The sequence below is a fragment of the Podarcis vaucheri genome, assembly GCF_965113315.1.
Source record: "Podarcis vaucheri genome assembly, chromosome: 2".
In the NCBI taxonomy this organism is placed as follows: domain Eukaryota; kingdom Metazoa; phylum Chordata; class Lepidosauria; order Squamata; family Lacertidae; genus Podarcis; species Podarcis vaucheri.
Genome location: NC_138760.1, coordinates 42,871,190 through 42,883,299, shown reverse-complemented (window position 1 = coordinate 42,883,299; position 12,110 = coordinate 42,871,190). Strand labels below are relative to the sequence as shown.

The following is a 12,110-nucleotide window of genomic DNA, read 5'->3' as shown; positions in this document are numbered from 1 at the left end:
CATTTGTGGAAGGAGAGAACTGATTATTAAGTGTTAAAACAGCATAACTGGTGTCACAAAGCACCACTCATTATTTCAACAGTACAAACCTAATCATTTCACTGGAAATACAAACCTAATCATTTCACTGGAAATACCACTAATTTTAGCTTCTATGTATTAAATGGAGTTGTTAGGAAAACAGTGTTGAGTTTACATTGTAAATATTAATATATACTTTCAGCTTTATTTTGTTAAATATTTTACCAAGTACATAGGTATCAAAGTGTCCCAATCCAAAAATTTAGTAGGTACACAGAGAGGTTTCTTATAGGCATAATCAGAATTATGAGGTGGTAAGCCAACATCTGTTTCTCAAAAACAATTGCTCAATATGCAACGACGCTGAGAAAAGGATCTTGCACTTTCCATCCACATCTCACATTCATGCACTCTGCATCCTCCTTAATTACAAGCACACCTACTAATAATCTGATACAGTACTCCCTTTATTCGAGTAGAGAAGCACTCAGTTATGCATTCTCCATTCAACCAAAACCACCCTCTAACTTCAGTGTCAGAAAAGCCTCACATCTAATCTACCTACATATTGCACTCATAAAAAAAAGAACAAGACCACTTTCCCCCTGCATACCTACAGAAAAACCACTTATGGACTCGACACATCATACATTTAAAGCATACACAAACATGCAACCAATTTATGGGGACTGTAATTTGTAAAGGTGCTGGGAACTGTAGCTCTGTGGGGGTTAAATTAAGGTTCTCAGGACCCTTATTTAAATCTATGGGGCCTACACACACCTAGCTTTTGTTTACCCCTACACCCCACCCCCACCCCAAGGGCAATTAGGCTGCAATCCTGTACACACGGACCGTAAAGTAAATCCCCTTGAACTCAACAGGACTTCTGAGCAGACATGAGCAACATGGACATGCTACCTCTACCCCGACCTTAACGCATGCGTTCTTCCGACACATACCTTCGTTAGTCAGCCAGACGTCAGCCTCGTATTTTTTCTTATTAATTCTGTTTTCCCAGTAGTGATCACGCCCTGGCGATTAGGCTCCCCACACCCTCCCCAGACTTACACCCCGGGATGAGTCCCCGAACCGTGGCTACTCCCATCACCCGGAAACCGCCCACATGCCCCGGGCAGAGGAGCTAGAAGGCCCCGTACATCTAGGCACACGTATAGCCGCCGCCCCCAACTGCACCCCTACCCGTGTTGCCGCCCAGAAGCGCCTGTTCACACACACGAAGCTTCCCCGCCGCCCCGCTTTCCTCGTCTCCCTCCCTCCACACCACACCCCCCTCCCACCCAGCGGAGCCCCACACGGGAAAGCGGCTCTTCTCGGCTTCGCTGGAGAACTCCAGGCGGCCGAGGCCTCTCGGTCTCCGGCGAGGCCTGGTCCAGCTCGGGCGCCCCCTCCCGTCCCCGCAGCCAGCCAGGCGGGGAGCGTGTGGTGGGCGGCGAGGGTTGGAAGGGAGCGAAGCGCCGCGCGGCCTACAGCAGGCTCCGCGGGCGTCGCTTCGGGCCCGGCTGCCGCCGCCGCCGCTCCTCCCCAGGCGCGCTTCCCTTACCCTGCATGCTGCTGACTGTCGTGTGCGCCGCCTGGGACCCGCCGCCGCCGGAGCCAGAGCCGGGGCCGGGAGCCGCCATTGTGCAGCGCGCCAGACGCGGAGGGAGGGAGGGAGGGAAGGAGGGAGAAGGGGACGGACGGCAGGAGGAGGGAGGCTGCAATGCAGCAGGAGCGGAGGAGCAGCGGACCCGACCCCCTCCTTGCCCGTCCCGCGCGCCCGCCCTCGGCTCCTCGCCCGCGCGCTACTGCTGCTGCGGCTGCTGCTCCTCCCTGCCCCGCTCGCTGCTCCCTTCAGCCCCAGCAGGCAGCTGGCGGGACACCCGGAGCCGGGACGCGCGACAACAGGCGCCAGCCTCCCTGGCCCCGACCGACCCAAACCACCGCCAGTCGTCGTCGTCGCCGTCCTCCTTCTCCTTCTCCTCCTCCTCCTCCCTCCCTCTCTCTCTCTCGGCGCTACTGGGGCTCCGCTTGCAGCCTCCGCCGTCCGCTCGTCCCCTCCCACCCTCGCGGCATCAGGGTAACCCCTCCCAGGCAGCGGGCGGGACGGATGATGCCTCCGACGGCTTCGCCCAAAAAGACGCAGGAAGAGGGAGGGAGGCAGGAAAAGGAGGCGCGAGGAGGAGAGACCCAGCTGGATCCGGCGGCGGCAGGCCCGGCTCGTCCCGCCCCCCCCCCGCCTCCCACAATGGCGAAGCAGATGCCCCGCCGCCGCCGCAGCCCCGACTCGCAGATGCCCCAGAAGCCGGTCTTTCAGATGACTGGCGGCAATAGCGACGGGAGGTAGCCATTGGCCGCCTTGTTGGTCTAATCCCCTTTCTAAAGCAGCCCAGCTTGGCGGCCATCTCTCTCATGTTGTGACAGCGAATTCGGTGGTTTTAAGCGGGCTGAAGAGGTTCTTCCCATTGTCTGTCCTGCATCATCCCCCCCCCCAACCTCCTATCTTTCAGATTTAATGGATGAACCCAGATCTAGTACCTGTATTATGAGAGAGAGAAACCCGCTCTCTTCTTTCTCCGCGTATGAGAAGAGCCTTGCCGCATCAGACGGAAGGTCCGTCTAGTTTAGCGTTCTCTACTGCGCTTAATTTTATACACCTATTTGCTCGCCTCCCCCTTTCCTGGTAAATGAGCCACGGTAGCTAGCTTCACATAAGCAACTTATTCCAACAATTTACATCTTTTCCGTAACTCTCCTGAATCTTTTGCAACTAGATAACAAAACATTGTATCTTGAAATATAGTGATTAAGTACCTCAAATGAGATTATATCTTAGAATTACTTCCTGATTCTTTCAAATGATGCAATGTTGAATGAAAATAAATTTCTATATAAAATGAATCATATATTTTCTTTGTGGGCTTAGCATTCTGGAATATGTTCACAAATAAAGCTACAAGACGTTTCTGGAAGAATCACATGGAATAACGAGAATTATGTTCACTTATGACCTGCCTTTCCTGATACTAACGTGGATTTTTTTAAAAAAATAATAATAGGTACAGCAATCTTTTTTGTTTTGTTTTTGGGTAACCTTTTTATTCTGAAAAACAGGTGGAATATAAGTGTATTTAAATAAATAACTTGTCCCATATGCTTATGTTCCAATCCAAGCACTTCCATTAAATCCTGAATTATCCTATTTCCTCTTTTCTGCAAATGAATATTATCCTTTCCATGTTTATTCAATGTTTATTCAATGAGATAAGAGGTAGTTCTTCGTTTGTTTTCTTCCACCTTTGCAGAATTAAGATCACCATGCCGAAACTCATCAATCCTGATCCCAAAGTTCTCAGTGGCCCCTTTTGTCTCTTCCCTATAGTGCTTCTCCTCATACTGACATAGCCCGAGTCTTGTATGGTACCTACTTCTTCCTATCAATTTCCCATTAATTTGAATTAAGCTCATATAATACTTTTAACTTGGATGTAAGCCCTGTTTGCAATGCAATATTATGCATGCCTACCCATTGAGTTCATTGGGGCTTGCAACTATATGAGTACAGGTTTGCAGCCCGATTCTAATATAAAAATTTCCAGAAATATGGTTCTTTCAATGTGCCTGGAAGCTCCACTGAAGAAATGGCTGTATATCATTCAGCCTAGGACCAGTTTGTGTTTAGGGTCGCAGCATAATTTTCCAGTGTAATTGGCCAACACTTCCCAATTAGCTGGAATCCAGGAAAGGAAACACAAATAAAAGCCCCAAGAAGCATATTTAATTGGTTTCATGTATATGAAAGGTCATGCCAGCATAAATCTGTCCACAGCCCAAGAACTGATGTGCCCAGTTCTCACTTGGCAGCTGCCTGAAGCAGTATGAAAATATTTATTTCATAACAGTTTTAAACCCTTTTTTCTCAAAAGGGAGAAGCTTCTAGTAAATTATACATGGCAACATATCTTTTTCATACATTCCCCTTGTTGGCGATCCTACTGCCGCTGTCACTGGAGTGATTTCAGGGAGACTTTTTCGGGGTTCTGGCAGTTAAGGGGCAAGGTCTGCTGGCTGGAAAAGGAAGGTGCAACCAGGTCAGCTTTGAAGTCCTGGCAAGTGGGTCTTCCAGTTAATACACTGGACTGAGCAGGGCCAGATTTAGGTTTGATGGGGTCCTAAGCTACTGAATGGGGACGCGGGTGGCGCTGTGGGCTAAAGCCTCAGCGCCTAGGGCTTGCCGATCGAAAGGTCGGCGGTTCGAATCCCCGCGGCGGGGTGCGCTCCCGCTGCTCGGTCCCAGCGCCTGCCAACCTAGCAGTTCGAAAGCACCCCCGGGTGCAAGTAGATAAATAGGTACCGCCTACCAGCGGGAAGGTAAACGGCGTTCCGTGTGCGGCTCTGGCTCGCCAGAGCAGCGTTGTCACGCTGGCCACGTGACCCGGAAGTGTCTTCGGACAGCGCTGGCCCCCGGCCAATAGATGTGAGATGGGCGCACAAACCCCAGAGTCTGTCAAGACTGGCCCGTTCGGGCAGGGGTACCTTTACCTTTACCTTTAAGCTACTGAATAGGGATGCAGGTGGCGCTGTGGGTTAAACCACAGAGCCTAGGACTTGCTGATCAGAAGGTTGGCGGTTCAAATCCCCGCAACGGGGTGAGCTCCTGTTGCTCAGTCCCTGCTCCTGCCAACCGCACGTCAAAGTGCAAGTAGATAAATAGGTCCCGCTCCTGCTCTGGTTCGCTGGAAGTGGCTTAGTCATGCTGGCCACATGACCCGGAGCGGCCAATAAAGCGAGATGAGTGCCGCAACCCCAGAGTCAGGCACGACTGGACCTAATAGTCAGGGGTCCCTTTACCTTTAAGCTACTGAATGTAATGGGGCCCTTTATATGTCCAGCTGTCCTTTGTCAACAACAAATTGTAGCTGTTTTTTGTGTTGAATATATGCTGTATGGTAATTTATGAACCTAATGGGTATCTAAAACCATTTGCACATAAGAAAATATGTATTTTATCAAAGTAATTGTTGAACTTATCTTATATTTTGGAAATGTACATGCAGTTTTTATTCCTTTAATTTTTTTTGGGGGGGGGCAAGCGAGTGGGGCCCTAAACTACAGTTTGTTTAGCTTATACGTAAATCCGGCACTGGGTCTGAAGCAGAGATTGGCAGCTGCTTTGCGTTGCACCGCCTCCCGGTTGCGGCCGCGCTCGGCGAGGACCCAGCCCGTTTCGTCAGAAGAGCGCGGCGTGGGCGGTGCATGGCAGGACTACGAGGACGGGGGGGGGGCGCTTTGTAAGGGGCGTGTATGAACGCGCCTGAGGTCGATCAAGCGTCTCTCCACTGGTGGGGCGGGAGAGGGGCGGGCACGCGAGTGAGCGGGGCGAGCGAGCAATGGAGGCTGCTGCCGCTTCGTTGCCTAGGCTTAAGCGGGAGTCTCCGCCGCCGCCTCCTTCCGCGGGTGCCAGCAGCCGGGTCTGGAGACTTAGCAACTTGGTCATGGCCGTCTTCTTCGGACTCGCCGGGGCCGTGCAGGTCGGGGATGGTGCTGCTCTGGGCGTAGGCGGAGGGCGAGAAAAGTGTGCAAGGAGCAGCTTGGCTGTGCGGGTGGGCGAAGGTCGGTCGCAGGGTTGCAGCTGGCCGGTTTCCAGGGCAGGGCGAAGGGTAACGAGGAAAGGGCGTTCAGGATTGCAGCTTTGGAGAGGTTTGAAGCGGGACTGGCGCAGGCGGGAAGGGAAGATCGACCGCACACCTTTCTTTCATCATCACAGAAGGTTACATGGGAAAAGGAGCATTTTTCTCTATTACGTTTATTTATTTGGGGCAAAACGTATGCATAAACCTGCTCTCCCATCTCCACCGAAACAAAGCAACCATAATCCCATCGTTAAAAGCAAGTTGGATGCATTAAAAAGTCACAGCATCTCAACACGAAACACATTGAAAGCAAACAAAACCAAGAGAGCCAGGACTAACGCATCAGAATCTGAACAGGCATGAAACCAAATGCTTTCTGAAGATGAAAAGTCTTTTAAGTGGTGGCAGAAAACAAGTAGGGAGGGAGATAGATAAGATCTCTCAGGGCAGGGATACCATTTTATAAGGTGCCACCACAGGGAAGGCTCTCTCACATGCTGTCACACAACGCAGAAGGCAGGGGAGCAGGCAAGGGGGTCTGTTTATTTTCAAGATATGGGCAGATACAGGTGGGAGGAGATGGTCTTTCAAATAGCTTGGTCCTAGGGTTCATCTTGAAGGGTTTTAATGACCACCTTGGATTATATTTGGAACAGTTGTTTACCTATGCAGTTATGTAGCTTTTTTAAAAAGAGGGAAGAAGCTCCAGGTTACTTCTCCCTATCAGCAATCCATGTTGCCCCTCAAGAACATCCTTCTTTGTTCCTGTTTCCCCTTCCCCCACCTTGTTGCCATTACTTAAAATTGATTTAGTTCTGAAACTGGTTGTGATCAAGACTAGTCTATTTCACTACTCCAATGATTTGGACAATACTTTAGGATAAACAGGTGACATTGGGGAAATAAAGCAATTTCTCCCCCTGCCACAGTGAGACTTCATTCTCCCCATTATATTTATGTAGTTTTCAAGCTATGAATGCTGGATTAGGAAATATATCACTTACTAAGAGTAAGCAGAATCAGTCTTCTGCTCTAAAAACTGCCTAGGGGAAAACAGTATGTGCACAGTTTATATCTTCCTGAGTTGTTATTTTGGTAAAATAGGCAATTCATTTATATCCTATTAGCAATCTGCTGACAGTACCTGAAAAAAAATCCCAGTAGCTAGACTGTTGTCCTTAGTTCCACTAAGGCTGGAGCCCCAAACACATTTACTAGAGAATACCCCCCCCCCACACACACACCTGTTTTCCTTCTGGATTTACTCTTGGGTACAGAAATGATCTAGAAGACAGCACTGGGTATATGTTCGGGTCTTTTAATCTGCAAAATTCCACAGGTCTCTGCTTACAGTTGCCCATTTCACATTGAGCAAGGCTCGCCAACAATTTATCCTGGAGTCTTGGATATGAATACTCAGGATTAACTGATTTACGGATCAGTTGGAAGGATTTTTATGCTATGCACAATTTAATGTTTTTAGCAATGTTTCCTGCCTTCTTTGTTGCAGGTCAATGACCCAGATCCAGGACTCTGGATAGTGAGTATAAATTCAGAGGCTATTACAAATACTAGAGAACTTGACATTGTCGGAGGTGTCTTGTCAGGCAGCGCCATTGAATTTCAAGCCATGTCATCTGTCTGAAATGCTTTTGCAGCTTGATCAAAACTCCTTCTAATTGGCTTTGGGTTGTTGCTCAGTCAGTGACATTGTGTTCTAACATGACACTTTATTTTTGTTGTTGTGGATTTACATTATATAAATATTTATAGAATAGCTTACAGATAAAACATCAGAATAGATTGCAAAAACGACTGTAGAAGCAGCATAATACAATTAAAGAGTTTCAAGTGCTGGGGAAATAAGACTTGGTGCTAGAGATGCAGTAATTTTTACAAAACTTACCTGCTTTTTGAGGAACTTCATTCACAAAGTGGCTTACAATCTTCAATATCAGAGTAAACACTGGGGAAACCTCCCTGGAGAGAGGGTTTCACAGGTACAGATTGCCACTAAGAACTCTGCTGGATCAGACCAAGGGCTCATCCAATCCAACATGCTGTTCTCTCAGTGCCCAACCAGATGCCTGAAAAGGCCCCTTTCCCCTTATCATCACATGCTTCACTTCAGATGGCACCTGGAGGATGACCTTTGATGATCTCAGTGAACTGGCAGGCTTGATTCTTAGGAATCCAAGCTTCAAGACATCCAGAGCTCTAAAGGCAAGCACCAGCACCAGGCCTGGAGATAGTGCCGTTGGTTAAGCACCAGCAATATATATTCCCATCACTTGGTCACCATTATAGTCCTTACTGCTGTCCTTTGAACCAACGGCAGCTTCCAAACAATCTTCAGAGCAGCCCCACGTATAGCACGTTAGACTACTGTAATTTGGAGATTCTAGAGCACGAACCACCTCTGTCAAGGTGTGCATCACCTTTGACTGAAAGATGCTCAGTGCCACGGAAGCCACTGGGGCCTCTAATGACAATGCTGTAATTAAAACAACCCTCAAAATGCAAACCTCCTTTAGGGGCAGTCCAGCCTTGCCTAGAACAGATCAGATACACATCCTCCAGGCAACAGAACCACCAGCAGCAGTAAGCATCTCACTTGCAATCATCTCATCAGACTGCATTGTTCTCTTTGTATTGGGCCATTCCTTCAGCAGACTCTTTTGCCTTTATGAATAGTTTTGTGATCCAAGGGGCTGCCTTTGTACAAATGAAACACCCTTTTCCTTCCAGGATCTTGTACACTTTCTTTTCCTGGGAGGCAAGCACCCATTCCTTACTTATTATTCCTGGTGTAGTTATCTGGGGCCATCAGATTGGCTCTTCTATCTGTCTGGTAACCAGGATGGAGTATGTTGTCTTCCTTGTCCCTGCCTTCAATTTCTGCTTAGTAGATTTGTTCTATCTCACTCTCAGGTTGCCTACTCTGTACCTGCAGCTCTCACACTGGTTGTCGGCCTTAGTCCACCAATTGCAGGTACAGTATTAGATTCCCTCTTCCAATCCCCAAATCAATTGGACCATTCACCTCTTCCTCTTTGTTATATTAATTATGGTTATAATTTGAGGGCAGGGGAGGTATTTGTGTCTTGCCTATGTTCAGACTACTATTTAACATTTATTTAGTTAGTTCCAAAGTACTGCTAGATGCTGTACAGAACAAATATGTAGTGAAGATGCTGGGTGGGGATATTAGACCTCAGATTCATTGATGGGAGCTCTTAAATGTTTCAAAACACCCTTCATTAGGATACACAATCTGAACAACGCATATTGTGCCTATTCATTTCCAACTTCTCCCTCCTACACATTTTTGGTGTTCCTCTAAAGGATCTTGGGTATGCTGAGCATTAATTCCCTTCTTATCATGCCACTGACATCCAGGCTGTTCTTTTTTAAAGCTTGTTTATTTATAGGAATAGTTTGCATTACTTTTGTCCATTTCACTGAAATGCCTATTTTAAGTTTTTTGTTTTAAAATTACCTATGGTTTAATTTCATTACTAACTTGTTCTAAATTAAGAGAAATCTCTATTTTTTGAAACACATTGTCCTATTTTACTATTCTTATTTCTCTCTCTCTCTCTCTGAATGATGAATTCTTCCATATCCTGATCGCTTTCTCCAAGATGTCACATCTTAACCAATTATTTTCTCGAAGTCAAAACTTCATTTGTTGTGGCATGTCAGCTGTTTCTTCTGCTTTCTGCAATATAAAGTAATCTCTCGCATATATTAACTATTTGCTAAATCCAGTCATTTTAGATATTTTATGCCTGCATGAAGGATCTCTCTTCTTGTTCTCTGCTTGATGATCTTTAGTACATACCAAATATAAAATCACTTGTGGCACAATCCTGTGCATGTTCAGTTCAGTCAGCCAAACTCTGTAGAGGATTACAGTTTCCTCCTCCTCATAGTTTGAAGGCCTTCTGAAGAGACACATCCATGGAAAATGAATTCAGTAAGTCGGTAGATCCAGACTGTTAATTGAACTTAATTCCCACTAATCAGTGTGAACTAAATCAAGACTAACTTGTCCAGTTGGGTTTCATCGGGACCTAAGTTCAACTAACTTGGGCTACAATCCTATTTCCACTTCCTAGGAGTAAGGCCCATTGAACTCAGTGGAGCTTATTTCTGAGTGGGCCTGTATGGGTTTGCACTGTTAGTTTGGAAATGTAAATTCTATTGAAATTTGTACCAATGACTTACCGCTTTCCTTAGACAATATTGTGTGGCGGAGTCTGTCAGATCTACATTCAGCTGCTTGTCTTGTGGGTTCTGCCATCTTGGGATATTCCTTGTTTACTAATGCTCAGAAAAGCATCTTGCATGAGGAAGAAGGCAGGTATGTAATAATTTCTTTTTTTCTGCACAGTTTTCATATTGTCAACCTTCCACTGAAGTTAGAGGTTTCTTTTTAGCAGTCGGATTCTCACGAGACCCTAACTATAGGTCTGTTAAGAACCAGAAGCTAGCAGGCTAGCAGACTACCTCAAAAACACAGGATTAAAGTTCTGAAATCCTTGGTTCAAATTCAACAGAGATGCAGCTGTGTCAAACTTCTCAACAAAAAGAAATCACAGCAGATTTTTCCTACAATCTGACCTCATTGTGGCTGCATACAGCCCACTGGAAGCAGTACCATATAATTGGGAAGGGATAGGGACTCAAAATTAAGGAAATGTCACAACCCCCTGCCCTCCCATTCTCTCCTCTTCCTCGTCTTCCATTACTTTGTACATGTACTAAGCTACTGCCGCAGTGTTGGGCTTAGTGCTATGATAGCTTTAAAGTGAGAAACGGTTTGCTTTCCCCCAGAGAAACTGACATCTGACACTTCTTATGGTAAGTTTACTTATTCTTGTTCTTTGCTGAGTCTGCTTGCATATGATTAAATTTATGGACAACACATTTCAATAACTTACAATCTTTTTTTAAAACAGGGAGTTATTTGGTCTGTTGATTGTTACAGTCTGGATGAGCCTTTGTCGTCGTTCAGCCAAGTGAGCCTTTTAGCTATTTATAATATGTGGAAGAAATAGTCTTTACTCTATTGAAGATATGGTATAGCCTTCTTCCCTCAAAATGACTTTAGTTTTGTGATGTTTTAGTTTTGTGATTCGTTTTATACCTTAATGCCGTACGATTTTCAGTTTACAAGTCTGTAAACTTGAGCATGTTCAAATAGTTTGCATTTTTCTATAAAGCATAATTTATAGTTATAATTCAGCATTTGTATTTCAGTTGAGGTAAACGTAACTCTCAGTATATAAAGGAGTGATTAATCATATTTATTTGGGGGGGGTAGAATAGTTGTTTCCCACACCGCCCCAACTTGTGCTTGAGCAAAGCACCCAATTTTCTTCTCATTGCAGCCCCCGGAAAAGCTGCTCCTGGGTTATGTGGGACCCTCTGGAGCAGTGTGGTTCAGGGGCTGCAGGAGGTAAGGATTGGCAAAAATCAGCTACTGTGCCTTTGCAGAAATACTTTCTGGTAGCACAACCCCACCATTGGGTGCAGCCCCATAAAGTTTCAGACAAAAATCTTAAAAAAAAATAATAGATGAGATTTCAACAAGTTGGTTAAGTTCCTGTTAATTCGACTTGATTTTCAGTAAATCGTCTTTTTTTCCTTACAGAAATTCCCTGGGTGGGGTTCACTTGGCCATTGCAATCTTCCTCTCCCTTTTCCCCTTTGTAATGTGGCTGTACATCTACATGAATGCAGAGATGCGAACATCCTGGCCATCTCACTGTAAAACAGTTATTTAAGAAGGTGGAAATGAAGCAATCGGTGTTCTAGCGCCTATTTGCCCAGCTCTGATTTGTCAGCTGTGCCAAATCAACAGTGATCACAGCCATGGCTGAGATCAGTTTGTTCCTTTGAGAGTCCGATTTTAAATTGTCTGTTATGTTCTTGAATGCTGGAAACTGGAGCACAATTAGAGTGGAATTTTCTGGATCCTGGTCTAGATTTTCAAGGAAAGAATATATCTGCAATAAGGCCACATGGGTTAGGGCTGCATTAACTACAGGCCCTTGGTACCTGCAAGGGATTGGATCAAATGAAATAGGTGCTTCTGTGGGAGAAGCTGGAGTCTAGAGGTGATTTGAACTTACTGCTGAAACCAGCGGAGCTGAAGCTGCAGAACAGCCTTGAAGGGACAGCAGTGTTTGTATGTTTTACAGACTGTAATTAAAACTACCTGTAATAGAACAACTGGGTCTCTGAGCAATCTGTCTGGATTTGCGTATGAATTTTACTGTCACACACCCCACCTACCTCTTTTGGACATATCTGCAGAGCACATTACAATATCCTGATGATTAGCTTGCAGTCCTACAAAGATGTGACAGAAAGCAGAAGCTGTAGTGTGTCTCAAGTAAGGCAATATAGGTAAAGAGAGAGCATAATAACCCATCAATTTCTTTGCTG

The 12,110-nt window shown here is 46.0% G+C and overlaps 2 protein-coding genes across 16 annotated transcripts in view; one reads left to right on the top strand and one right to left on the bottom strand.

Moving 5' to 3' along the window:
* The window catches only part of MAP2K4 (mitogen-activated protein kinase kinase 4), a 46,752-nt gene extending 44,134 nt beyond the window's left edge, over nucleotides 1–2,618 (bottom strand). For 5 of the 14 annotated variants that reach the window (XM_082213859.1, XM_082213874.1, XM_082213860.1 and 2 more), the window contains exon 1: nucleotides 1,586–2,077. In XM_082213859.1, the coding sequence (XP_082069985.1) occupies nucleotides 1,586–1,664 (79 nt within the window). In that variant the 5' untranslated portion in view covers nucleotides 1,665–2,077. The other 9 variants (XM_082213867.1, XM_082213868.1, XM_082213870.1 and 6 more) reach the window with 6 other exon arrangements.
* Nucleotides 2,619–5,355: 2,737 nt separating this feature from the next.
* Nucleotides 5,356–11,894, top strand: TMEM220 (transmembrane protein 220). 2 transcript variants are annotated; one of them, XM_082204985.1, is made up of 7 exons: nucleotides 5,356–5,552; nucleotides 7,165–7,194; nucleotides 8,586–8,646; nucleotides 9,897–10,020; nucleotides 10,619–10,678; nucleotides 11,051–11,118; nucleotides 11,314–11,894. In XM_082204985.1, the coding sequence occupies exons 1-7, from the start codon at nucleotides 5,412–5,414 to the stop codon at nucleotides 11,373–11,375; spliced, it is 546 nt and encodes a 181-aa protein (XP_082061111.1). In that variant the 5' UTR covers nucleotides 5,356–5,411; the 3' UTR covers nucleotides 11,376–11,894. The 2 variants fall into 2 exon arrangements, with proteins under 2 accessions (XP_082061111.1, XP_082061110.1); XM_082204984.1 differs by lacking the exon at nucleotides 11,051–11,118 and having other exon boundaries at nucleotides 5,370–5,552.
* Nucleotides 11,895–12,110: the final 216 nt, after the last annotated feature.

Coding starts and splice junctions, on each gene's coding strand:
- TMEM220 (XM_082204984.1), top strand. CDS start 5,412: ATGGAGGCTGCTGCCGCTTCGTTGCCTAGGCTTAAGCGGGAGTCTCCG. Junction 8,647..9,896: donor CCTTAGTCCACCAATTGCAG/GTACAGTATTAG, acceptor CGCTTTCCTTAG/ACAATATTGTGTGGCGGAGT. Junction 10,679..11,313: donor CTTTGTCGTCGTTCAGCCAA/GTGAGCCTTTTA, acceptor TTTTCCTTACAG/AAATTCCCTGGGTGGGGTTC.